This window comes from Meles meles, chromosome 17 (genome assembly GCF_922984935.1).
Source record: "Meles meles chromosome 17, mMelMel3.1 paternal haplotype, whole genome shotgun sequence".
Classification (NCBI taxonomy): Eukaryota; Metazoa; Chordata; class Mammalia; order Carnivora; family Mustelidae; genus Meles; species Meles meles.
This window is the reverse complement of record NC_060082.1, coordinates 54,234,439-54,260,526: the sequence shown is the minus strand read 5'-3', so window position 1 is coordinate 54,260,526 and position 26,088 is coordinate 54,234,439. Positions and strand designations below refer to the sequence as shown.

General features: G+C 40.0%; 1 protein-coding gene across 1 annotated transcript in view; it reads left to right on the top strand.

Annotated features, from left to right (window-relative positions):
• The first annotated feature begins 4,693 nt into the window (after positions 1–4,693).
• Positions 4,694–26,088, top strand: part of CENPF (centromere protein F) — a 63,243-nt gene continuing 41,848 nt past the window's right edge. The window contains exons 1-8 of the mRNA XM_045983341.1: positions 4,694–4,811; positions 7,327–7,529; positions 8,778–8,974; positions 14,443–14,564; positions 14,944–15,035; positions 17,078–17,369; positions 18,481–18,683; positions 25,844–25,969. Coding sequence (XP_045839297.1) covers positions 7,368–7,529; positions 8,778–8,974; positions 14,443–14,564; positions 14,944–15,035; positions 17,078–17,369; positions 18,481–18,683; positions 25,844–25,969 — 1,194 coding nt within the window. The 5' untranslated portion in view covers positions 4,694–4,811; positions 7,327–7,367. The remainder of the gene's footprint in view (positions 4,812–7,326; positions 7,530–8,777; positions 8,975–14,442; positions 14,565–14,943; positions 15,036–17,077; positions 17,370–18,480; positions 18,684–25,843; positions 25,970–26,088) is intronic.

The following is a 26,088-nucleotide window of genomic DNA, read 5'->3' as shown; positions in this document are numbered from 1 at the left end:
AAACCATGATTTATGAAAGAGAAAACTGAATTGACTCAATCAAAATCAAAAGTTTATGCTTTTTAAAAGACAGCATTAAGAAGTTGAAAAGACAAACAACACCTTTGGGGAAAATGTCTGCAAAACATGTATCTGACAAAGGCTTTGTGTCCAAAATATGAGAAATTATAGGAAGAAGACCAACAACTCAGTAAAAAATACAGGCAAATATTTTAAGAGACATGTCACAAAAGGAGGCATACAACTAGGTAATAAGCCCATCAAAAATGGCCAACATATTAGTCATCAGAGAAATTCAAATTAAATCCACAGTGAGCTAACATTCACACCAAGTAGAATGGCATAAATTAGAGACTGCCAATACCAAGTACTGGTGAAATATGCAGATCAAATCAGATCAAACTCTCGTGCACTGTAAAATACACAACCACTTCGGGAAAGATTTGGGGCATTTCTTAAAAATGTAAGCATTCATTTACTATTTGATGCAGTAATTTCACTTATAGGTATTTCATAGGAGAAATGAAAACCTATGTTCATACAAAAGCTTGTATGCAAAAATATAGAAGCTTTATTCATAAAAGTTCCAAACAGGAAACAGTACAAATGTTAATCAACAAGAAAATGGATAAACCAATTGTATATCTATGCAGAACCATACTACTAAAAAGTTAAAAGATAAGTAAATACAAGTACCATAGGGTGAGTATCAAAAACATTATGTTGGGGTACATGGGTGGCTCAGTGGGTTAAGCCTCTGCCTTTGGCTCAGGTCATGATCTCAGGGTCCTGGGATCGAGCCCCACATCGGGCTCTCTGCTCAGTGGGGAGACAGCTTCCGCCTCTCTCTCTGCCTGCTGCTCTGCCTACTTCTGATCTCTCTCTGTCAAATAAATAAGATCTTTAAAAAAAGAAAAACATTATGTTGAACAAAAGAATCCAGATACGAAAGAGTATACATTATGTAATTCCAGTTACATGAAGCTCTAAAAACACATATATTTAATGTATAGTGACAGAAAACAGATCAGTGGGTTGGAGTGTGTCTTGGTCTCTTAGGCAGTGGGTAACTGGAAAGGCGCACAAGGAAACCTTCTCGTGTGAAGGATTATTTGTATTTTTATTTTGATATTGCCTGGGAGGTACATATATTTTTCAAAATTCATTGCACTAAACACCTAAAACTAGTGTATTTTATATGAATTATATCTCAATAAAAATTCAAAAGTAAGGTCTAGATTTTCAAAATGGATAAAAACAAAAGAAAATCATGGGCTGCTTGCAAGAAATGTATCTAAAGCATATAGACACAGAAATGTTACAAATAAGAAGATGGAAAATATATTTCACCTAATACTAACTACAACAGTAGACTCTAAAACAAACTGAACCAACAAACCAAAGTAACAACCACTACAAACCCCAGCGCAACCAACCAGATAGCATTCCTTCCCCACCGAACCGATGCTGTGAGAGAGACAAGCTCGTAATTAGATCCATATCAAATTGTAAAATGGTTTTAAGTCTTCATTTAGCCAAAGCATTATTATGAAATCATAAAAAAGTAAAGTATGGCTTCAAATAATAGGTTATATTGTCTTCATGATTCAGAGAGATAGACTTCATTTATAGAAATAACTTTCATGTTTTGGGGAGGGGGATAATGGATTAAAAGGAGGATGGCAACTTATTTAATCAAGCCTGAAAAGGAAATGCAGTGTGATGAGAGAGAGATGATGACTGGACAGAATGTAGCTTGAGAAAGTATTTCTTCTGAAAGGGGAAGATTTGAGCAGTGTTAAGTGCAATGAGGAAGACTCAGGAAGGTAGGAGCCGTGGAAAATTCTTGTTTACAACTCAGAGAGTAGAGTTCTGAGACACAAGGGGCTCCAGAACACAGAGCCTTTGAGTCAGAAATATGCTTCCTGAGGTTGTAGCAGGAAAAGTAGAGAGAGGAATGGGTGTAGATTTGGGCAAATTTGTAGATGTGGGTGACAGGCAGTTGAAGGTGTTCCTGTCAGACATCTTTCATTTTCTGCCAACTGGGAGATGTGGTCATGTTCTGAGAGCCAGAGTAGAGGTAATAGTTGGAGGAGATTAGAGAAATTTTAGACTTGGGAGAAAGCACTGTGGAGCAGCATTGAGACGCCAGTTAGAGGTCATCTAATTACAGTGGTTCCTACTGGGGTGCCTGGGTGGTTCAGGTGGTTCAGTGTCGGACTTCTGATTTCAGCTCAGGTTATGAACTTGAGGTCCTGGGATTGAGCCCCACATCTGGTTCCATGCTCAGTGTGGAGCCGACTTGGGGTTCTAGGTCTCCCTCTGCTCCTCCCCCCACCCCAGCTTGTGCTCCCTGTCTCTCTCTCTCAAACAAATAAGTCTTAAATGAAAAATTAAGTGGTTCCTATCTGCGCAGTCCTGGGATTTTTCTTCAGCACCTTTCTGGAGCAACAGTGCTCTTAGGCAGGGTCTGGGCAGGTGCATGCATATAGGTTTGAGGAGACAGAACAAGAACCAAGGGAGTCGAGGATACTAGCAGAAGAGTTGTTTAAGTGATGGACCCGGCGATCTAAGCGGGAGAGGAAAAGATAGAAAGACTCAAGGGCCCTGATTCATAGGCGGAAAGTAGAGATGGTGGATGAATAATCCAGAGAAAGTAGACTGACTCAGTGAGGGAGCGGCTTTAAAAGGAGAAGTGAGGGAGTTGAAAATGACTGTCAGAAGACATCTGCATTTTGTTGGATGGGATTCACCCCCTTCAGCCCCTAAAAATAGAGGCAGGGGAAAGTAATCATAACTGAAGTCACAAAATAGTCTCCATCACATGATTCCCCTGTTTAAGAAGACAATGTATTTTTAAAAAATTTTATTTATTTATTTGGCAGAGAGAGATAGCAAGAGAGGGAACACAAGTGAGGGGAGTGGGAGAGGGAGAAGCAGGCTCCCCTCTGAGCAGGGAACCTGATGCGGGACTGGATCCCAGGACCCTGGGATCATAACCTCAGCCAAAAGCAGAAGCTTAACCACTGAGTCACTCAGGCACCCCAAGAAGTCAATGTATTTCTTTACTGATTATTATAGATGATTGAAGTACAGGCTTGGCTATAGAGTGACCACTCAATAGGTATCTACTAAGAAATGAATAAATAGATTGCAAATGTAATCTTTGAAAATCCTCTCTTCCATATCTTTCTAGTTGTTTTCCTTAGGCAACTAATAGTTGAATAGTTGAATAACTCCTAGGAAGCAATGGAGTTGTGATTAGTGTTGGAGTCAGAATTTGGTTCAAATTCCAGAACAGCTAGATGCTAGACTAATCATGGCAGTGTCCAGTAAAAGTTCTCCTCACCTACTGGCTCCCTCCCCATTTCAAGGGGATTCAAGGATAATGGATAACAAGGCCTTTCTCCAGACTAAGATGGTCTTATTTTTTATGTGCAAAGTTACTAGACAGTTACCAGAGATACAAAAGTAAATTAAAACAGATTTTAATCTACAGGAATTTTCGAGACTGTAGGAGAAATAGACATAAATATAAGGTATACACTCATTTCTGGAAAAGATGTAAGAAATAATTATTTCTAAGGGGTGGGTGAGAACAGGGAAGTTTTATGTAGAAAGTGGCATTGGAACTGGGTATTGAAAGATGAGCAGAAAAGATAAGGGACTATCTAGAATGCAGTAACCATCTAATGAAAGGTAGAGAGATGGTAACGGAAAGCTTGGAATCTGTTGAGGAAGCCAACAGCATCAGAGATAGAGTAATTTAACAATTCATTATTTGGGTCCTGTCTTTGGAAGCTTGTTTTTAACTGAATAGGGAAAAAGAACAAGTACCTAAATACACACAAAACTGTGGGCTTCATAATAAGGAGAGATCCATGCAGTTTTGGAGATTTTTCTGGCTGCGGTGTCCTGGAATCCAGCTCACAAGTGTTCAGAATCACCTCTTTAGAATATGCTCAATAGAGGACGGCAGTTAAAAGTGAGATCCTGTATGTTCTAGATTCAATTTCAAATTAGGGAGCGTCTATGTGCCTCAGTTAACTTTTAAATAAAAAGGAAATACTCTCCTCAAAGAATTGTTAAGAATGACAGTGGGTGGGGACGCCTGGGTGGATCAGTGGGTTAAAGACTCTGCCCTGGGCTCAGGTCACGATCTCAAGACCCTGAGATAGAGCCCCGCATCTGGCTCTCTGCACAGCAGGGAGCCTGCCCCACCCCCCCCGCCTCTCTGCCTACTTGGGATCTTTCTTTCAAATAAATAAATAAATCTTAAAAAAAAAAAAAATGACAGTGGGTGAAGAATGCCCGGCAAGCAGAGTACCTCGCATCTATGTCCTAAATTGTGTATTTAATAAGCAGATACCTGGAGAGCTCGCCAGACAGCATAATTCCGCCGGTCGTGGGCAACAGACCACACCTTACGCACCAGTCCGCCGGGTTCCCCGGCTTTTTCGGAAATAGCGGTTCAAAACGTCCTCCAGCCTCTGAGAATGCACGTGGTCTCCGCCCTCCCACAACAACAAAAAAACTCTAGCGCCGGCCACGGGTGGTGAGAGCTTGATTTTTAAATCCGTCCGAAAGAACCAATCAGAGCCGGTAGTCCGAGTGCGCGGAAGCCGATTGGCCCATTTCTGCTTACGGTGGCCAATAAGCTTGGAGGGTGAGTTTGATCCGTTCCGGAAGCGGGGGAATCGAAAACCGGTGGCGGTCGCGGGCAGTTTGAATTGGAATCTGGACTGAAGCCCGCGGAGGCTGCCGCGGAGCCCGACTCTCTGAGGGGTCGTCTTTCCCTTCCCGCCAGCGAGGTGAGTGTCCTGCGTGGGTCGCGGCGTCGGTGGCGGGTGTGATGGGAGCTGGCCTTCCGCCCGGGGATCCTGGTCAGGGATGCCCGTGGAACCGAGCTCCCGGGGCCAGCGGCTGCAGCGGGCCGCCCCCTCCCACCTGAAGGGACTGGAGGATCCACCCGGCCGAGGTTTTCAGGGCTTGTGGGCGCTCTTGTGCTCGCACGAGTGTCCGCACACCCTGCTCGGTCCTGAGCTTGCACTTCGGGGGATCAATTCCTCTGTCGGATACATGAATTGGAGATTAGCAGGTATTTCCTAGCAACCGTCTAGGTCCAGAGCCAGTGGCTCCTTTTTGAAATGTGGGCGTCGGTCCTTTGTTGCATGGAGGAGAGGAAAGTTTGGGTTTTGATCTGCGTGGCACATTGGTGTGCCCATTGTTATCCGCGAGAGCATTTCCTCTGTCTTCCACATTTCTATGGACACGCTTGAGTGCCTGGCTCTGTGATGTTAGGAAGACCCAGAAGTAAGTAAACGACGAGTCCTGTCCTTGAGCTTTGTGTAGGAGAGCAGACAGGGTTTCCACCCTTAGGCTCAGCCGTGGCGCCATAGGTGACGACTGGGGTTTCCTGGAGATGGGAGCTCCTTTTAAAGGGAAAGCGTGACAGTGGGCCTCCAGGGCTGGGGGTGGGTGATTAGGGCATAAGGAGTGCCCTACCCATGTTTAAGACAGAAAGAGCGTTTTCTGCAAAATCCTCCTTGCAGGAACCTTGACAGCCAGGGCTTTTCTTCAACTACCCATCCTTCTTTACACCTGCTGCTCCTTGGGTGTCAATCTGGAGATTTACACTTTTTGACCTTTGCCCCAGTAGCTCCATACAGACTGTGAATGGTTGATGCTTTAATCTGATCAAAACTGACTTGGTCTGGTGATTGTTTTAACTACTTCTTTATAGCTGTATCTTAGACTTGGCAATAGAAAAGCATTCAACTTGCTAATTTTCCTTCCGTTTATTTTCCTCATCCCTATCATCTTCCTAAATTGATCCTTCTAATATTTTGTTGATGACGGCATCTTGATGTCGTGATTTCAGTGGCTGGCAGCTCTGTTGAGGACAGTTATCCTTTTGTGCCCTGGGGCTATTGCACGCCCACCCCTGCATGAGCCAGCTGGATTGAAATGGAAGGAGAAGCCTATTGTGACAGTGTAAGATTGTCCTTTGTTGGTGGAGAGGCATGAGATTTCTTCCAGCAGTTTCTGGGCAAATGGTAGTGGAGTTTAAGATGCTGCGTTCAAAGAACTGAGATCTGGAAAAAGAAAAAAACTAAACTGGCAGAGAAAACACTGCTTTCCAAGGCTTAATAGCTAAACCATGTTTTCCATGAACTTTGCTCTGTCTCTTTAATCTTTGAACATCTTTTTTTTTATCATTCTCAGTACTTTTATCAACCGTTTATTAGTTCTGATTAAAAAGTTTCATTGATACAGTCAGCTGAAGCAAGACACCAAAATGTTTGTGGACTTCATTTGGTAAAAAGCAGATTCTCACCTTGCTCAAATAGCTGGAAAATGAATGCTTTTCTTTAAGTTCCAGAGGCTAATGAATAAAGAACAATTACCATACTTTTCTCCCAGCTCATTTAAATTTCCTAAAATGTGGCTGTGAAGGAGGTAAGCCACTTCCCTCTTGGTGCCAGAGGCTGAAATATACAAATGAAGTATTTTTGAAGATTAATATAATAGCTAACAGGTACAGAATGCTTATCGGGAAATATAGGACTGTTCTAAGCCTTTGGAAGGTCACCGTCACTATTATCCACACTTTACAAATAAGGAAACCGAGGCACAGCAGTTAAATAACATGCCCAAGGTCACACATCTTGTAGGTGACTGAGCTGGGATTTGAATTCCTGAGGCTATATACAAGTTTCTATATCAAGGTATGTCTGGAGCATGGCTTTTCCACATTTTGCAATGATTTTAGCACTTATATGTCATTCGCTCTTTGTTCATTCTTGCAATAATTCAACACACAGTAACTGCTGGGAAGGAGAGGTAGGGGGGGCCTATGCCATGACAGACTATGACCAGGAGATATGGCCAGATTGGGGATCTCCCCAGGAAAGGCTTCTCAGAGGAAGAGGGACAAAGTATGCATTGCAATAAGTTGAAGAGGGCAAGGAGAGCGTTTGCGAAATAACTTACCATGAGTTTTGTTTGTTTACAGGATGTATTTCACCTGTAACCCCAGAGCAAAGTACTCCTGTTTTATATCATGAAAACAAAGTGAGTGGTAGAAAGCAGGTAGCTAAGAAGTCAAACCTGAGAAGTAGGAAAAACAGAGAGCCAGGGAAGCCACACGAGCATCTTGGATACCTCGCAATCAGAGCTATTGGTGGCCACCTTTCATGGGGTGGAGAAGATAGAGGTTATACATCATCTGTGAAGCTTTGAAACTCCTTAGAGACTAGTTAGTCTCTGAGACTTTTTGGTCTCATTTTCCTATAGTAAGACCAACAGTCTGCTTATTCTTTCCAGTTTATTTATAAATTTGTGACTAGTAAAGAAAGGAGAGCAACATGAGCTGGGCTTTGGAAGAATGGAAGGAGGGCCTGCCCACCAGAGCTCTGCAGAAAATCCAAGAGCTAGAAAGCCAGCTGGACAAACTGAAGAAAGAGAGGCAGCAAAGGCAGTTCCAGCTGGAGACCCTCGAGGCTGCGCTGCAGAAGCAGAAACAGAAGGTATTACCCAAGCACTGGCATTTAAAACTGTTCACTCAGTATTTGGATTATTTGATCTTGGTCTGAAATTTCGAGAAAAATGAGCGCTCTCTTTGGGTGGCAATCCACCCTTCTCCTTTTTCTCCAGCCTCTGCCCCTCATTTCTCCCTACCTGCTAATATCGAGGGTGGCTGAGTTCTTTTTAATTCCGTTTGGGACCCACATGTGGGAAATTGCTTTTGTATTCTGTACCAACATGGCCAGATTCTCTGACTCCGAATCTGGGGGCCAGTATTAGGGTGCTTTGTGGTCCAAATGGATATTGCTTCCTGAGGGTGGGCTTTTCACCACGGTATTCCTGGACTACTTCTCTTCTGGGCTAGGAAATGAAAACGAAAACAGTGTTTCTTCCTTCCCTCTGCGTTAGCCAGCAAGCTGGTGGTACAGTCATGGCTTCTAAAATGGCTTTGCTAGTGGGAGAATCTTTTTACAACAACTTAGTTCAGTGGCCAGACTTTTTTTTTTAAGATTTTGTTTACTTAGGGGGGGAGAGAGAGAGAGAGGGCGGGGGTGGAGGGGAGAGCGCACAAGTCGGGGGAAGGAGCAGAGGGAGAAGCAGACCCACCCCTAAGCAGGGAGCCCGACCTAGGACTCAATCCTAGGACCCTGAGATCATGACCTGAGCTAAAGGCAGACGCTTAACCGACTGAGCCACCCAGGTGCCCACACTTTAAAATGAATTACTAAGGGAGATTTATAGGGTTTATTTTTGGTTTGTTATATTTGAAAGAACATTAAACCCTCCCTTTCCAGGAAGGGTACATTTAGCCCTGACCAAAGACAGTATAATTCATGACTTTGTAGAACTTTTCTATCTACAAGCTTCAAATGAGGTCATTTAAAAGTGCTGCATTCGTGGGGAATCTGGGCGGTGCAGTCAGTTAAGCATCTCACTCTTGGTTTCCACTCAGGTCATGATCTCAGGGTCGTGATATGGAGCCCCTGTCAGTCTCTGGGCTCAGCATGGAAACTGCTTAGACTTCTTCTCCTTTTTCCTCTGCCCCTCTGCCCGTGCTCATGTGCTCTCTCTCTCTCTCTCCAATAAATAAATCTTTAAAAAAATTTTTTTGTGTTTGTGCAGAAGCACTGACCTATAGATTACAGCAACTACACCTCAGAATAATTAGTCGTCGGTGTTGCACTCAGATTTACAAATACTTGATAAATTCCCAAAGTCAAGACCTATTTCTTTTGCACGATCTCTGTTAGGTTGAGAATGAAAAAACAGAGGGCGTAAACCTCAAAAGGGAAAACCAAAGCTTGATGGAAATATGTGAGAATCTGGAGAAGACCAAGCAGAAAATTTCTCATGAACTTCAAGTCAAGGAGTCACAAGTGAATTTCCAAGAAGGGCAGCTGAACTCCAGCAAAAAACAAATAGAAAAACTGGAACAGGAACTGAAAAGGTAATTATTTTTGAGTGGTATTAATGTGGATATCCTTTATATGTGTTTATTGGATCCTTTTATCCTTTTTCCTTTGATGATGTAATTTTATGTTGCAATCATTTTCCCAATGAAATAAACAATGACTTGAGAAAAATTAATTCTTCTGTACTTTAGTCCTATCGTTGCCTGGCTCAATAGTATGTATATTCATTAAATGGCTTCTCACTTGTTCATTTATTCATTCAAGATGTATTTATTAAGTTGCTTCATGGGCCAGATGCTATGTTTGTTACTGGATGATATAATATTAAATAATACCAAATCTCTCAATAGTGAGTACTAGAAGATGGAGGGGAGTTAAGTATGGCTAATACTGATGGCTTATGTTTCTTCCTCTGAGTGGAAAAGCTGTTGTAGATACTGAGACAGAACTAGGGAATTTCAAAAGATCTAGGAGCTTTGAGGACCCAGTTGAAGTTGGAGACCAAGAATTTATAGCAGGACCCATCTATAGAGTTGTTTGCTTCCTTCCCCCCACCCCCTTTTTAGCATCTGGCTTGTAAATGCTGAGAATGTGAACAGGAGGATTGACTTAGGCTTGTTTTTGGCCAGGGTAATGGGATGGAAGACGGTGGAATGATTGAGGATGCTGAGAGGAGAGTGGTTAAAATCGTGTGCCATGAAACCTAGGCTGGAGAGGGAAGGAAGTGTACTCAAGAAACGTTTCCTCCTGAGATCCCCATCTTCCATCTTAAGCATTACATAACCAGTTTGCCAGTTTAAGCAATAAAAAATGGTGCTTATGATTTCTTTTCCATTAAAAAAAAAAGCCTCAAACAATTTGAGACATTAATCAAAATAAATCCAGTGGGACCAAAATTCGCTAGCTTATAAATGGTATTTTCTTATTGTAATAATGGAATTTTGTCAAAATATCAAGGAGTAATATAGGCGGAAAGCAAAGTGGATGTTAGCAGATTGTCCCATTGTTGATTCTGGTAATACACACCCAGAAATTAAAAAAAAAAACTTTTTTTTTCATTTTGAAATAACTTTAGATTTACAGAAACAGTTGTTAACATCTTACATAACCAAAGTGCAGGACCAAACCGGAAATAAACACTGATTCAGTGCTATTAACTAAACTATGGACCTTATTAGAATGTCACTGGTTTTTCCAGTCATGAGCTGTCTCTGTTCCAGCCTCGGATCTAGGATTGCACATTACATTTAGTTGATATTTTCTTAGTCTCTTTCTAAGCTCTGGCAGTTTCTCGTTTTTCATGTCGTTGAAATTGTTGAAGAGTCCTAGTTAGCTCTGTTGTAGAGCAGTCCTCAAGTTAGGCCTGTCGGCTGTTTTTTTCACTGACGAGATCAAGGTTTTTCAGCAGTGGCACAATTCACATCTGGGACTGGATGGTCCTTTGCTGGGGAAAGCTGCCTTGTGCATTGTGGGATACCTAACAGCATTCCTGGCCTCTACCCACTAGATGCCAGTGACACCTCCCCCACCCGCCTGTTTTGATAATCAAACATGTCTCTAGGCATTGCCAAATGCCTTTGGGGAGGTAAAATCATCCCAACTGAGAACCACTGGGTCAGATTGAGGTGATGAATTTCGGGTGAGAAGACCACAGAAGGAGTGATGTGCCTCTCTCAATGTATCCTTGCAGAAGATACATGACCTAATACGACTTTTACCCTGATTCCCTCGCTGATTAATAAATATCTTGATACCAAGAATTTTTTTTCCCTAACGTAGCTGCAATCATCTTAATTCTACTTACCTCTCGAATATATTTTTGCAAGTTAAAACACTTTAAAATTACTCTTACTTGTTTTCCTGTGAAGATAATTTAGGTACACAGAAATATCTTCCTAATTTTGGTTCCTACCCACATAGGAAGGTGGCTCTCTCATAAGTTGCATGTTAGAATGATAAATAACTTCTATCTCATTGAATTTTTTCATTTTCTTGTTTACTGTCTGCCATACCAGACTCCATGAGAATAGGGACCTGGTCAGTCTCATCCACATACCTCATGCACCTGGCAGGCCCTCAAATATTTGTCAAATGAATAAATGAGAGATAAGTAGTTGTTTTTGGAAAACAGATGCCAGGGAACTAGGAAGCTTACTTTATGAATGCCAGAATAGTTTTCTTTGAAAGCATATTTTCGCTGCTGGTTTTAGAAATAGTGGTGTTCTTTTTATTTATTTTTAAAGATCTTATTTACTTCTTTATTTGAGAGAGAGAAAGAGCAAGCTGAGGGAGAGGCAGAGGAGGAGAGAGAGGGAAAGAATCTCAAGCAGACTCCCCGTCACGTGTTGTGTCCCATGTGGATTTGATCCCTTGACCCCGGGATCATGACCTGAGTGGAAATCAAGAGTCAGTTGCTTAACTGGCTGAGCCACCCAGGCTCCCTAGAAATACTGGTTTTAATACTTTAGACAGAAATGTTTGTATTTTTAACATTTTAGGTAAACATATTTTTGTATACATGTCTGTATTGCAGAGTGATATTTGGTGGGAAGACTTGCAGGTATAAAGTGCTCAGAGTTGTGTGGGATACCTGGCAACTTGGTTAAGTGTTAGCTTTATTATTATCAGTTGTTATAGTTGGGGTTAGGATAGCACATTTAGTTTAGAAGTATTTTTATTACCTGTGATGTAGATATAGATGTTTATAAACATTTACAAACTGTAACCTCAGACTGTAAAAACTATTAAGAATACAGTTTTCCAGAATATAAAAGCTATAAACTACAACAACTATTGGATGTATTCAAATTCCCACTGGTAACCTTCAGGTGCAGGCTGAAACTTACCTTCTCCAACAGTGGCCACTGATCAGGTTTCTGGAAGGTCTCAAACAAGTTAGTCTGGACTATTGGAAATGTTGGTCAAAAACTGTTGAGTACTGACAATCTCATAGTTAAACCAAGTAGAAAGATGCTTAATTCCGTGCTGTTTTTGGTGGCAGTTTTTTTTCTTTATAGGAAATAGGAGAAATAAAGGTTTATAGGAATAAAGCAGGGTATAGTTTTATAGTTTAAATAAACCTTTTTTTTTCTAATGAAAGGATAGACAGAGGGGGATGAAATGTGAATTTGAGAGGAAAAAGAAACATTGAGTCTACAAGGTTTTTTAAAATTCGTCTCTAAAATTACCAAATTTGTCACACCTTTGATAGTCTGTAGACCTACACCATTCATCATGTGGCTACTGGCTACATGTGGCTGTTATATGCTTGAAATGTGGCAATTACAAATTGAGATGTGACAGGGTGCCTGGGTGGCTCAGTTGGTTAAGCATCTACCTTCAATTCAGATCATGATACCAGGAGCCTGGGATCAAGTCTCGCATTGGGCTCCCTGCTTAGCAGGGAGTCTGCTTCTCCCTCTCTTTCCATCCCCTCTCCTGCTTGTGCTCCCTCTCTCTCAATTAAAATCTTTAAAAAAAAAATCAAATTGAGATGTGCTATAAGTAGGCAATGCATACCAAATTCTGAAGGTTAAATAGAAAAAAATGTAAAATATCTCAATAATTTCAGTGTTGACAGCAAGTTGAAATGATGATATTTAAAAAATATGGAGTTAAATAAAATACTAAGATTAAATTCATTTGTTTCTTGTTACTCTTTACATATTAGTAGAACCTTTCTATCGGACAGTGCTGTTACTTACCAGGAGCTTGAATGTGATGATTTGATTTGTAGAGCAGTCCTTTTTAACCCAGACATTGCTTTTTCCTCCCACATTGAGGTTGGAGCTGAGTGGGGCTAGGGCTCTGGGGCACTTCCCTCACTCCTTGTTTTGGAGCAACATGTCCATGCAAAAGAGACTGCTGCGCATCATTAGCTCTTCTATGGGGTGTTCGTTTCATTTCTTGTGTTGAGCTATAATCAGAGACATAGACTTGTGAGAATCGAGTCCTCTTAACTTAGGTTGTTTGATTCTTTTTTTTTTTAAGATTTTATTTATTTATTTGACAGAGAGAGAGATCACAAGTAGGCAGAGAGGCAGGCAGAGAGAGAGGAGGAAGCAGGCTCTCTGCGGAGCAGAGAGCCTGATGCGGGGCTCGATCCCAGGACCCTGAGATCATGACCTGAGCCGAAGGCAGCGGCTTAATCCACTGAGCCACCCAGGCGCCCCAGGTTGTTTGATTCTGAAAGGTGTTCAGAACTTAAGTGATAGAAATATTCTGTGCATATATACAATATATAGCTTACTTTTCCCATTTCTTTGTGACTTTCTCCAGCCTTGTTTTCTCTAGATGCATTATGTTAACTTGATTTTGGGTCTCTGGTTTTTTTTTTTGTTTTTTTTTTTTTAAGATTTTATTTATTTATTTGACAGAGAGAGACCACAAGTAGGCAGAGAGGCAGGCAGAGAGAGAGAGGGGGAAGCAGGCTCCATGCTGAGCAGAGAGCCCGATGCGGGACTTGATCCCAGGACCCTGAGACCATGCCCTGAGCCGAAGGCAGCGGCTTAACCCACGGAGCCACCCAGGTGCCCCTGGGTCTCTGTTTTTAAAGATTTTATTTATTTATTTAACAGACAGATATTACAAGAAGGCAGAGAGGCAGGCAGAGAGAGAGAGAGAGAGAGAGAGAGAGAGGGTGGGGAAGAGGCTCCCCGCTCAGCAGAGAGCCTGATGCAGGGCTCGATCCCAGGACTCTGGGATCATGACCTGAGCTGAAGGCAGAGGCTTTAACCCCCTGAGCCACCCAGGCACCTCTTTGTGTCTCTGTTTTTTTTTTTTTAATGTCATAAAATACATGGCAAGTCTATGTTTTTGTAATGACTTAATATCACAAGTGATGTCATTCAGTTTTGTGATTTGAGCCCATGCTTCAGTGACACCGATTTCTTCCTGTGCTTCGAAGTTCTGGTTTTTTTTGTTTGTTTGTTTGTTTTTAAATATTCCTGTGTCTTTCTTTGCCTTGGAGTAAAAAATTTCCTCAGAATACATTCCCAGCCTCCCAACTCTTTTTAACCATAGTGTCATTACAGACCTGCATCATAGCCTTTCTTGTTGTTCTTTTTTAAAGATTTTATTTATTTATTTGGCAGACAGATCACAAGTAGGCAGAGAAGCAGGCAGGGGGGGAAGCAGGCTCCCTGCTGAGCAGAGAGCTCAATGCGGGGCTCGATTCCAGGACCCCGAGATCGTGACCTGAGCTGAAGGCAGAGGCTTTAACCCACTGAGCCACCCAGGCGCCCCCATCATAGCCTTTGTAACATTGCAATTGTAGGTTTATATTTCTGTTTCCCTAACCAGACTGTGTTCCTTTGAAGAGGGGGGACTGAGTTTAGGTCTGTCCCATAAGTTAGTTCTTATTAAATGTCTATTGGACCAAGGAAGTGGTAAGAATTCTCAGAGGGTGTGATTTTTGTAAGTTTATTACTCTCTGGGAACGGGTGGTGCTAGTGTTTGGTAGCATTTGCTCTGATCTGCATCTTCTTGGATCCTTTCCTAACAGGTGTAAATCTGAACTTGAAAGAAGCCAACAATCTGCACAGGCTGCAGATGGCTCTCTGCATCCATCCACGACACCACAAAAAATCTTTGCAACACCACTGACACCAAGTCAGTATTATAGTGGTAAGGATTATTTCTCTTCATTGCTCTTTTACTGGGATTTTAATTCTGCCAAAGAAATCACATAATTCATCTTTGAATTCAACTTTTAACTTGGGCATTAAAAAAATAAACCTTTTAATTTGGGCATTAATGGGCTCCATATCCGTTTGTGTATGTTGTAGTGGAGCGTTTAAGCCTTTAAACTTTTTACTTTAAACTTTTCATTTTAGCCTATAGTGTGTTTTAAAAAAAATTCGGGTTCAGAATATTCAAACCCAGTGTCTGTTTACTTAGTCTACAGCAATATTCATTTCTAAACTATTGCAATGATTGTTGACCTGTGAATTCCTTTACAAAATCAATGACCAAAGTAAAACTGTATCTCATTGTCTTTGTCTAGGTTCCAAGTATGAAGATCTAAAAGAAAAATATGAAAAGGAGGTTGAAGAACGAAAAAGATTAGAGGCAGAGGTTAAAGCCTTGCAGGCTAAAGTAAGTTAATGATGGGTCTTTTCAGTAGAGTATGTAGTTGAACAAGTACTTTGATATACAGGAGTCCAAGGTTAGAGGAAAATCTGGTTCACGTAGAGCTTGACACATTTTTCTTACATTGAGAAGGTAAAGTTCCTGGCTGATTACATTAGTTATAATTACTTGTTGATTTTAAAAGCAAGTAGAAGCAAAAAGTAGTGTGGGGAGATCAGTTTATCCTTAGACAATAGATGTTCATCAAATTCTACAGAAACTGTAGCCATAAAATTATTTTCCCGTGGAGACCTAATGGTAAGGAGAGGGGAGGACCAGGGTCATTCTAGACATTCACTGGCTGGCTTTATCACCTGGAGGCCATTGACTGCTTCCCATTCAGTCCTTATGGAATGTACTGACTGCCACGAGGGACATGGGGTTTAAGGGTCATTATTTATGAAATATTTATTTAGAGGAGAGAATTATCAAGATAATCTCCCCAATTCTGTTACGTAAGTTACAGAGACTCAATTTTTAAGCTCCATTTGGTATGGGTTTTAAGCTCCATTTTGGTATGGGTAAATAGGCAGAGGGGTGGGTGAAGAGGTTTGTTTTAATGTCAGCAAAAGAAACAAAATGCAGGTTTCAAAAATCCCTGCTTCTAGTTTAGGGACTGACCCAAATATACCTGGTATCTGTAGAATTTACCGTCAGCATTTCCACTTGTGTGATATTACTTGCTACAGAAAAGGGTGGTGGGGGGAGAAAACAACCTAAATCCCATTTTGCACTTTATGTATTTGTGCTAACCGTAAGAACTTGCTGAAATGGGACAATTCAAACAGCTTAAGGCTGGATTTCTAAGTAGATACTTAGGTACTGAGGATCATGAAGTACCTCTGAGAGCTTGACCCTTTAATTATTCTCATGCCTTTAACCCTTGTTTGGAGATCACTGAGATTCTGATATGTAGCAAAAGTATTGGTTTTCACAGTAGAGTAAAAATTAAACAGTAATTCTCTGATTTGTCTTAGAAACATCATGTGCTTCATGATCAGTTCAGTCATTGACATTGATTCCCATAGTTTTTCTGGTGGAGAAATTTGAGTTTCTGCAAATACGAAACCTCTCCGTGTGGCAAAGAAAAGATTTTGCTATAAAAAATTTGATGCACTGGGACACCTGGGTGGCTCATTTGTTAAATGTCTGCCTTCAGCTCAGGTTATGATCCTAGGGTCCTAAGATCGAGCCCTGCATTGGGATCTCTGCTCAACAAGAAGCCTGCTCCTCCCTCTCTCACTAACCCCGCCAGTGTTCCCTCCTTCGTTGTGTCTCTTTCTGTCAAATAAATAAATAAAATCTTTAAAAAAAAGATTAATGCACCATCTATAATCATGTCTTGATATTAGTCAGAATGGAGGTAAAGAGAACAAAAGAAGGAGATAAGGGGGATTATTTGATGCGCACTGAGAAATATATGGACTTGTTGAATCATTGTACACTTGAAACTAATATAATACTGTATGTTAACTCTACTTGAATTAAAAAAATAAGGAATTCAGAGCAATTGCAAATCCACAAATGTGTGTTATGTAAAACACCTTGTATGACATTTTTTTGGGAGTGGTATGGAGAAAAGTGAGATTCTTGAAAGAATTCTTTAGGTTAATATTTAGTTTTGATCCTCTTTGTGCAAAGCTAGGAGAGGAGGTGACCAAGGACAGGCCAAGGACACCAAATTTCAGAGCTCAAAATGGTAGTGAATACTCAGTTGTTTTTAATGGAGTATATGAGAGATCCAGAATAAATATAAAAACTGAACCCTTTTTAATAGATTGGGACTCAAATATTATTGCCTTCAGCCTTCAGTGCTAAAGTATAACCATTAGACAGTTCCTTCCCTGGATATTGCAACCTTGTGGTTCCCTTGACTTGATGAACATTCTTTCTTGGTATGCAGTGGAAGTGGTAACTTCTTGGCATTACGTCCTTCTGTTCTATCGGAAAATAAATAACCTTGAATACTGAGATGTTTAAGGTGCCCTAAAGAATTTCTGTCTTTACAGAAAACGAGTCAGGCTATTCCCCAAAGCACAATGAATCACCGGGACATTGCACGACATCAGTCTTCCTCATCCGTATTCTCCTGGCAACAAGAAAAGACCCCAACTCGGCTTTCATCGAATGCACTTAAAACTCCAATTAGGAGAGAGTTCTCTGCATCTCACTTCTCTGGGGAACAAGAGGTGACTCCAAGTAGATCGACTTTGCAAACAGGGAAAAGAGATGCTAATAGCAGTTTCTGTGATAATTCAAGCAATTCTCACCTTTTGGACCAATTAAAAGCCCAGAATCAAGGTAAATTTGTGAGCTAAATTAAATTGAAATTAAATTAAATTTTCCTGAGATAATTTCCAAGGTGATTCCAGACGTTTATAGTCCTAGAAGGTGCTTGTGTATCCTGTTAGTTACATCAAACTCAACATCTCAATCTGGTGATGTGAAATACTGCGTTGGGGATAAAAGATACCATCGTTCTGGAATGTACCTTTATTTGTACTAAAAAGCTGGTGCCCGGAAACCTTCAAAAGTAGTCTCGAATGGCTTTGTCTTTCTAGAAGTAGGGTGAGTAGGTCGGTTACAGTAGCCCTGCCCCATTCTTCTCTTCGGGCTTCTCTCGTGGACCATGGAATAAGCCTGGGGTCTGGCCAGCTTTGGCCAGAGGTGTGGCCCATGTCTGCGGGAAGCTTTGCTCTGTACTGCCAGGTTGTCCAAGTGGGAGCCAACCTGTAACTTTGGCTGGGGTATCACACCACAGCGGACGGCCAAGGGCACCAGGTGGTGGTTTGGAATCTACTGTGCGGACGATAATTTCCAGTGCTATAATATATTGCACATCACCGTCGGTGTTTGCTGGTGAGAGTTGTCACACTGCCAATGCCATTGGAGCCGGTATTATATGTATGTAAGGGAAAAAATGAAAAAAAAATTTATTGTTAATTTTGGCAGTATAGGAGGTTCGCACTGTCTTGATCTTTATGGGAAGGTGAATTTTGCACTGCTTCACACTCATTTGCACTGACATGGGCACAAAACAAATACTAGTTTGCCAGTGTATAAAACCAAGTAGTAATTTTAATGTGGAGTATCATATGGGATGCAGTTTTTGCAGCCTCAATAAGATACTCTTCATGATTTTAGAAAACCATATTCCTTCCCAAGTTTCTCTGAAAACATTAGAAAATCTGTTTCGCCTGCTTCCTACGGGATACTTGAATGCAAATGACAATAGAAACTAACCATTGAATTAAGTCCAATTAAAGCAGTTTCTGTGTTTAGTGTGAATTTATATTTATCCCACCAAAGATTTCCGAGCAGAATAATAACATAAATGATACATTCTGAATTGAGCTATAAATTTGTCAAAATTATATATTAATTAAAATGTGGCTTTTGTGTGTGATTTAAGACCTAAGGAACAAGATTAGTGAATTGGAATTACATCTGCAAGGACAAGAGAAAGAAATGAAAGGCCAAGCAAATAAATGTCAAGAACTCCAACTCCAACTGGAGAAAGCAAAAGCGGAATTAATTGAAAAAGAGAAAGTTCTGAATAAAAATAGGGATGAACTGGTGAGATCAACAGCGCAGTATGACCAGGCATCAACCAAGGTACTGGACTTCTCATATGTTGTTGAAAACCTACATTTTATCATACAGTTCTTTGGAAATTTTTTTCATACAGTACTTCAACACTAAAATTTTTGAAATGTTAATAATGAACCTCATTAATACATACTAGGCAGTATTGATGCAGTTGAACTAGTAAGTTCTTTTAGAGTTGGGCAGATGTGGGGTCAAATCCAGACTGCATGTTTTCCTGGCGAAGTGACTTGGGCAAGTCACTGGTTTCTTGTCCATCTAAGAGGGTGGGGAAGAATAAAGATCATGTATATATGGCACTTGACACATATAGGAGGAGACTAAGTAATGGAGCTTTAAAAGAGCCAGGGACACCTGTGTAGCTCAGTCGGTTAAGCATCTGCCTTCTGCTCAGGTCATAATCCCAGGGTCTGGGGATCGAGCCGTGCATTGGGATCCCTGCTTAGCAGGGAGTCTGCTTCTCCCTCTGCCTGACGCTCCTGTGCTTGTTCTCTCTCTCTCTCTGTCTGATAAATAAATACAGTCTTTAAGAAAAAAAGAAAGAAAGAAAATGTGAGACTTTAAGAAGCACTCAAGAGGGCAGGGAAGCTGGTAGAGTCAAGAGTTTTTGAGGTTTATGCTGAGAACCTTGAAATTAATCCTATTAGATCCATGTCTGATGTGGGCCTAAGGAATTTACTTTTAATAAACTCTAGATCTTTCTAAGGCAGCAGGTAAGAACCACTGTAGTAGGTAGACCTATATCTTCTGTTTGCCTTATGAGGACAGGTTATTTCTTTTTAAAATTATTTTAAGGTAATTGTAGATTTACAGGTAATTGTACAAAATAGTAGCTTATTAATATGGTGGGTTACATTGATTGCTTTTCAAATATTTGAACAAGCTTTGTATCCTTGGAATAAACCCTACAAGACCATGGTATATAATTCTTTTTATATATTTCTAAATTTTATTTCATCAAGGATTTTTGTGTCTATGTTCATGAGGGATATTGGTCAGCTGTTTACTATTTTTGTTCTGTCCTTGGTATTTGTATCAGAGATCATACTCGCTTCATGAAATGAATTGGGAACTGTCATGATTTTGTGGGTCATGAGATAAACTCCACGTCGGGCTCTGCACTCAGTGTGGAGCCTTCTTGAAATTCCCTCCCTCTCCTGCTTCTCCTGCTCATGCACTCTCTCTCTTAAATAAGTCTTTAAAAAATTACAAATTTAATTTTTAAAACTGACATATAGCTATTAAAATTATTTCATACTGGATGAGTTGGGATGGCTTGTGTTTTTTGAGGAAATGGTCCATTTTATCCAAATTTTTAAACTTAAAAATGTAGTTATTTGTAGTATTATTCTTTTGATGTTGTTAGGTGAGGTGATAATCTTTCTGATATTTATGCCATTTTCTCTTTTTCTGTCTTGCTAGAGATGTGTCAATTTCATCAATAATAACAATAAAATTTGTCAGTTTGTTGATCTTTTGTTGATCTTTCCAAAGAATCAGCTCTTTGGTTCATTTATTTTCTTTTTTCAGTTTTATGTATTTTTGCTCTGTTATTTCCCTCTGCTTGCTTTGGGTTTATTTTGCTCTTCTTGGTTGTTGATGTGGGGAGATTAGATGATGGATTCGAGACTTGACTTTTCTAGTTAGGCACTTAAAGCTATAAATTTCCCTCAGTCCTGCTTTAGCTATGTCCTACAAATTTTGATATATTATATTTTTACTCTTACTCCATTCAGTGTATTTTTATTTGCTTAAGACTTCCTCTTTGCCCCATGGATTACTTAGAAATACCTTGTTAAATTTCCAAGTCTTTGGAGATTTTCTTCTTCCTGTTATTGATTTCCATTGTGTTCAGAGAATATACTATGTGATTTCAAATCTTCTAAGTTCGTTGAGACTTGTTTTATGGCCTAAGACAATGGTCTACCTTGGTATATGTTTCATGGGCACTTGGGGGAAAAAGTATATTCTGTTGTTGGGTGAAGTGTTCTCAAATTATCCTTAGCCCCAAATTATCTGTTGGTTGATGGTCTTGTTGAATTCTATAGTTTTGCTCGTTTCCTATCTATCAGTTCTTGAAAGATGGTGAGAGTCTTCCATGATTGTTGATTTATCTATTTCTTCTGTCAGTTCACAGTTTTCACTTCACATATTTTTTAACTTTGTTGTTTGGCACATAAACATGTAGGATTGCTGTGTCTTCTTGGTAGCTTGACTTTTATCACTACAACATAGCCCTTATTGTTTCTGGAAATTTCCTTCATTGTCAAGTCTACTCTTTCTTTTCTTTTTTCTTTTTTTTTTTTTTTAACATTTTATTTATTTACTTGACAGAGAGAGAGACAAGGAGAGAAGGAACACAACCAGGGGGAGTATGAGAGAGAGAAGCAGGCTTTCACTGAGCAGGGAGCCCAATGCAGGGCTTGATCCCAGGATCCTGAGATTATAAGCTGAGCTGAAAGCAAACGCTTAATGGCTGATCCATCCATGTGTCCCAAGTCTGCTCTTTCTGATACTAACATAGCCACTCCAGCTTTCCTTTAATTTTGCATAATGTATTTCCTTCTGTCTTTTGAGTTTCAGCCTATCTTTTTATTATTATATTTGAAGTGAGTTTTGTATAGACAGCATGTAGTTGGGTATTTTTTTAAAAAAGATTTTATTTATTTGACAGACAGAGAGGGAACACAAGCAGAGAGAGAGAGAGGGAGAAGCATGTTCCCCGCTGAGCAGGGAGCCCAATGTGGGACTTGATCCCAGGACCCTGGGATCACGACCTGAGCCCAAGGCAGATGCTCAATGACTGAGCCACCCAGGCACCTGGGTATATATATATTTTTCAAAGATTTTATTTATTTGTTTGAGACTGAGAGACTGAGAGAAAGCATGAGAGGGGAGAATGTGAGAGGGAGAAGCAGACTTCCCATGGGGCTGGGAGCCCTGTGCAGGACTCCATCCTGGGACTCTGGGATCATGACCTGAGCTGAAGGCGGTTGCTTAACCAACTGAGCCACCCAGGCACCCCAAGTTGGTTATATTTTTTAATCCATCCTTCCACCATCTGTCTTTTAATTAGCAGATTTAGGCCATTTACATTTAATGTAATCATTGATTGGTCATGGTTTAAAACTGCCATCTTATTTTTTTTGTTGTTTTCTATTTCTTTTTCTTTTCTGTTGTTTTTTTGTGTGTGTGTGAGTTACTCAAACATTTTATAGGATTTCATTTTAATTTATCTAGAGTTTTTAGATATGTTTCTTTGTAGAGCTTTTATAATGACCACTCTCGATAATACATTATATATATATACATCATTTATTGGTCTGTTGATGTTGTCATGTAAGCAGCTCTAATGGATTACAGAAAATTTACTGCTCTTTTCATCCTTTTACCCTCCCCTAGTTATACAATTTCCTCAAGTGTTTTCTCTACCTACATTTAGATCTACATCAGATGGTGTTATAATTTCTGCTTTAACTGTCAAACATATTAGAGATTCTTTCTCTTCAGTTTTCTGTCATTTATGCCAAGATTGTTGCTTACCCTGTTTTTCCTTCTTTCCTGATTCCTTCCAGTGTTCCTTCTTTCATCATTTCCATTTTTTAGAGAACTTCCTTTAGCCAATTTTTTTTTTTTTTTTTTTTGAGGTTGGTCAATTGGCCACATATTCTCTCAGCTTTCCTTTCTCTGGAAATGTCTTGATACTTCATCCTGGAAGGTGTTTCCTCAGGATACAAGGATTCTGGGTTGACTGTTCTCTTCTTTCAGCACCATCACGTTTTTCCCTTGGGTTCCAAAGTCCCTAGTGACTTAGTCTCTTCCTTCAGAGCTTTCTCAACATTTGTGCAGAGTTTTTAATTGTTGTCAATGGAAGGAATAGAGAAATGTATGTTTATTCTATCTTTCTGGATATGGTAGTCTGGGTTCATTTTTTAGACATTCTCCTAGTGCAATGCTTTGCACAAAAATATTGTTCATAAATACAAGGGTGCAGTGGAGGGTTAATGGGACCATGACCTACCTTGACCTCTATATTTATTTACTTTGTGCAGTCTGAGTATGTAGGTTGGTTTTCCAAGTTAGAAAGGCTTGAATTTGAGCCTTGGATCTGCCATATCCCTACGTTTTGGTTTTGAATTCTCAGCCTCCACTGCCTAATCAAAAAAACAGGGTTAAAAGTGTCTGTGTCCGTGGCGCCTGGGTGGCTCAGTGGGTTAAAGCTTCTGCTGCCTTCGGCTCAGGTGGTGATCCCAGGGTCCTGGGATCGAGCCCTGCATTGGGCTCTCCACTCAGCTGGGAGCCTGCTTCCCTTCCTCTCTCTCTGCCTGCCTCTCTGCCTGCTTGTGATCTCTGTCAAATAAATACATAAAATCTTAAAAAAAAAAGTCTGTGTCCGAGGATTGTTGTAAAGATTGAGATAACTTTTGTAAAGGCTGTAGCATAGTGCCTGGCACATGATAAGTTTATAATAATGCATTAGTTATTATTCCATTGAGTTCCTTGTCATTTAAGCTTGTTTTCAGTTGCATTTCTGCCAACTCAGGCTTTCCTTTATATAAGAATTAACTTACACTATTATACTTTGTCTTGCTGGTTTTGGTGTGACAGGATCACTGAATCTTTGTTCTACCTAGCATTTTTGATAAAATTTCTTCTTGCCAGATCATGAATTAAAACTTTTGACTAGGACGGTGCTGAGAACACAGCTCTGGCTTTCTATTAGAAACTTTCCTCCAGGGGCACTTGGGTGGCTCAGTGGGTTAAGCCTCTGCCTTCGGCTCAGGTCATGATCCCAGGGTCCTGGGATCGAGCCCCACATCAGGCTCTCTACTCAGCCGGGAGTCTGCTTCCCTCTCTCTCTCTCTGCCTGCTGCTCTGCCTACTTGGGATCTCTCTCTGTCAAATTAATAAATAAAATCTCTTTAAAAAAAAGAAAGAAAGAAACTTTCTTTCAGGTTATTAAGACTCATTTGTTCAATGCTTTCTGGATTCCTTTTTCCCAGTGAGCAACAAATCTACCTAACTGATAATTCAGACTACTTTTCTCCCTCTCACCTCTAGGACCAGGTCCTAGGATAATAGGACCTGGTCAAATGTGTTGCTGAAATCAAATTGTGCTTTGTTTATGCTGTTCCCTGACCTAACCATTAGAATTATCCATTAAGTAAAATGGAGCTAATTTAATCAAAATCAATACCATGTTCTTTTGTGAGTACATGCCATTTTTAGTTTTCTTCTTTTCCAAGTATTTTCAAACTGTGTGGGATATAAAGTTTGAACTCATGTAGAAACATTGAGGCTGGCAGCAAACCTGGTGTTCAGCACCCACATTTCACAGATGAAAACTTGGACGCAGGGTGCTGAGTGAGTGCCCAAGGTCATACACTACATCTTTTCAAGGATTTTAGCTCTGGGAACTATTTTAGAACATTCATGATACCCAGTGGCCAGCTACTCTTGCATGGATTGTGCATCTTCAATATCAGTATATTATTGTAAAAATTTTAAATAAAACATAAGTATCTTCTAAGTGCTCCTTTTTAACCTGTTTTGTAGTAAGAAAGTGATTTTGAGATGTTAATAGAATGTGTTGCAGTTTGAGGGACGACCAGCAGAGGGCACCAAGGGTTCATGCATCTCTGCCCTGCACGGTTGGAGGTTTTTGGTTTTTTTTGGTCGCCCCCGTCCCAGACTCAGAATTGTCAACCACCACCACACCACCATTTGGACAATCATCTGAGCAGTGACTTTTATCTGGGTTGTTTCCTGCTGCATCCCCCATGCCTAGCACAGTGCTTGACATATAGTAGGCTCTCAACAAATATTTGTTGGATTCATATTTGTTGTTATTATAAATAATTTCTTTAATACTTTTCTTTGGGGCTTTAAAAATTTAAGAACAGTAAAGATAATGAAAAGGTGTCTTACTGTATTAATTTGAACCACTGGCTCAATTATTTTTCTTTTTGAATTTGGTGTATTTAAAGTTCTGGTAGTTGGAAAATCATTTAGTCATTAATGACCAACTTTTTTTTTTTTCATCTTTTGTTAGTTAATAATCATTGTCTGGTCTTCTAGCAAAGTATTACTTAGTGTTTTCTTTTCCTCCAATTTTTCTGTTAAATTTCTAGTGTTTCTAATAGTTCTGAATGAGATTATAGTGCTTCCCAGAGAAATACTTTAGAAGAGAGATTTGCCAAATTGGGGCACCTTTCTTTTAGACCAGGGAGTTCTCCCCCACCCATATGACATGTTTTTAGTCTTCCCTGGAACTTTAGAGTTGTTTTGAGGATTTGAACACCGTGGGGGAAATTCAAAGGAATGGTTTTCAGTACTTGATGATTTAAGGCCATTTTGCTCCAATTTAATTTTAGAAGGACATCCTAAGTTTTGATTTAGTTCATGTTTTAAAACGTATCCTAAGCGTATTGGGTATGTATAAAAGCAAAATATGTTCTTTGTGTTGCTTATGGCAGCTTGGTTAAAAACCAGTTGTGATATTCTCTGGAGTGCCGTGAACCTTCAGAAATTGAAAATGTCATAGTGGGAGCTTTGTGGAAAGAGGTTTTTTAATATTTAAAATTTCACCTATTATTCTTGAAACAGACCCTCATATGAGGGTCATGGGCACCGACTGATTATTCTACAGCTGTTAAATTACACAGGTCAACATCACCGCATTTGAGTGTCTCATTTCCATGCAACAAAATGTTAGATGAATCTTTATTCATTATTCAGAAACACTGATTTCTTTTTTTATAGTGCAAATTATGAAGTATTTCTTTAAATGGTCGAATATTTACATATTTTCTAATACTTCCCAGATACAAACTTTATGTGTGCTAAAATAATTAATAGCGGTTTTAGTATTTGTTGATCATTTTATTTTATTCTATTTATTTGTTTTTTAAAGTTTTATTTAGTTAAGTAATCTCTACACCCAGTGTGGGGCTTGAACTCATAACCCCAAAATCAAGAGTCACAAGCTCTCCTGGCTAAGCCAGTGAGGCATCCCAGCCGATCCTTTAAAAATCAAACTTTTAGTGAAACAAAAATGTCAAAATACAGATAATCTTGAACCAGATCTTATAACCAATTTTTCTAAAATTCAAAATATTTGTTTCTCACCTCGAATAATTTTGTATTGACTGTTTTTATTTGTTGTTAAGTGTACTACATTGGAACAAAAACTGAAAAGATTGTCTGAAGATTTGAGTTGTCAGCGACAAAATGCAGAAAGTGCCAGATGCTCTCTGGAACAGAAACTCAAGGAGAAAGAAAAGGAGTTTCAAGAGGTAAGGCGAATGACTTCACAACGAGTTTGCATTTCGTAGTTTTGTCATTTGAAAAGCGTTGTTGTCACTTGGGGTGTTCTGCGAGAGGGGAACTCCTTTGTGAGGAACAGGCTCCCTAT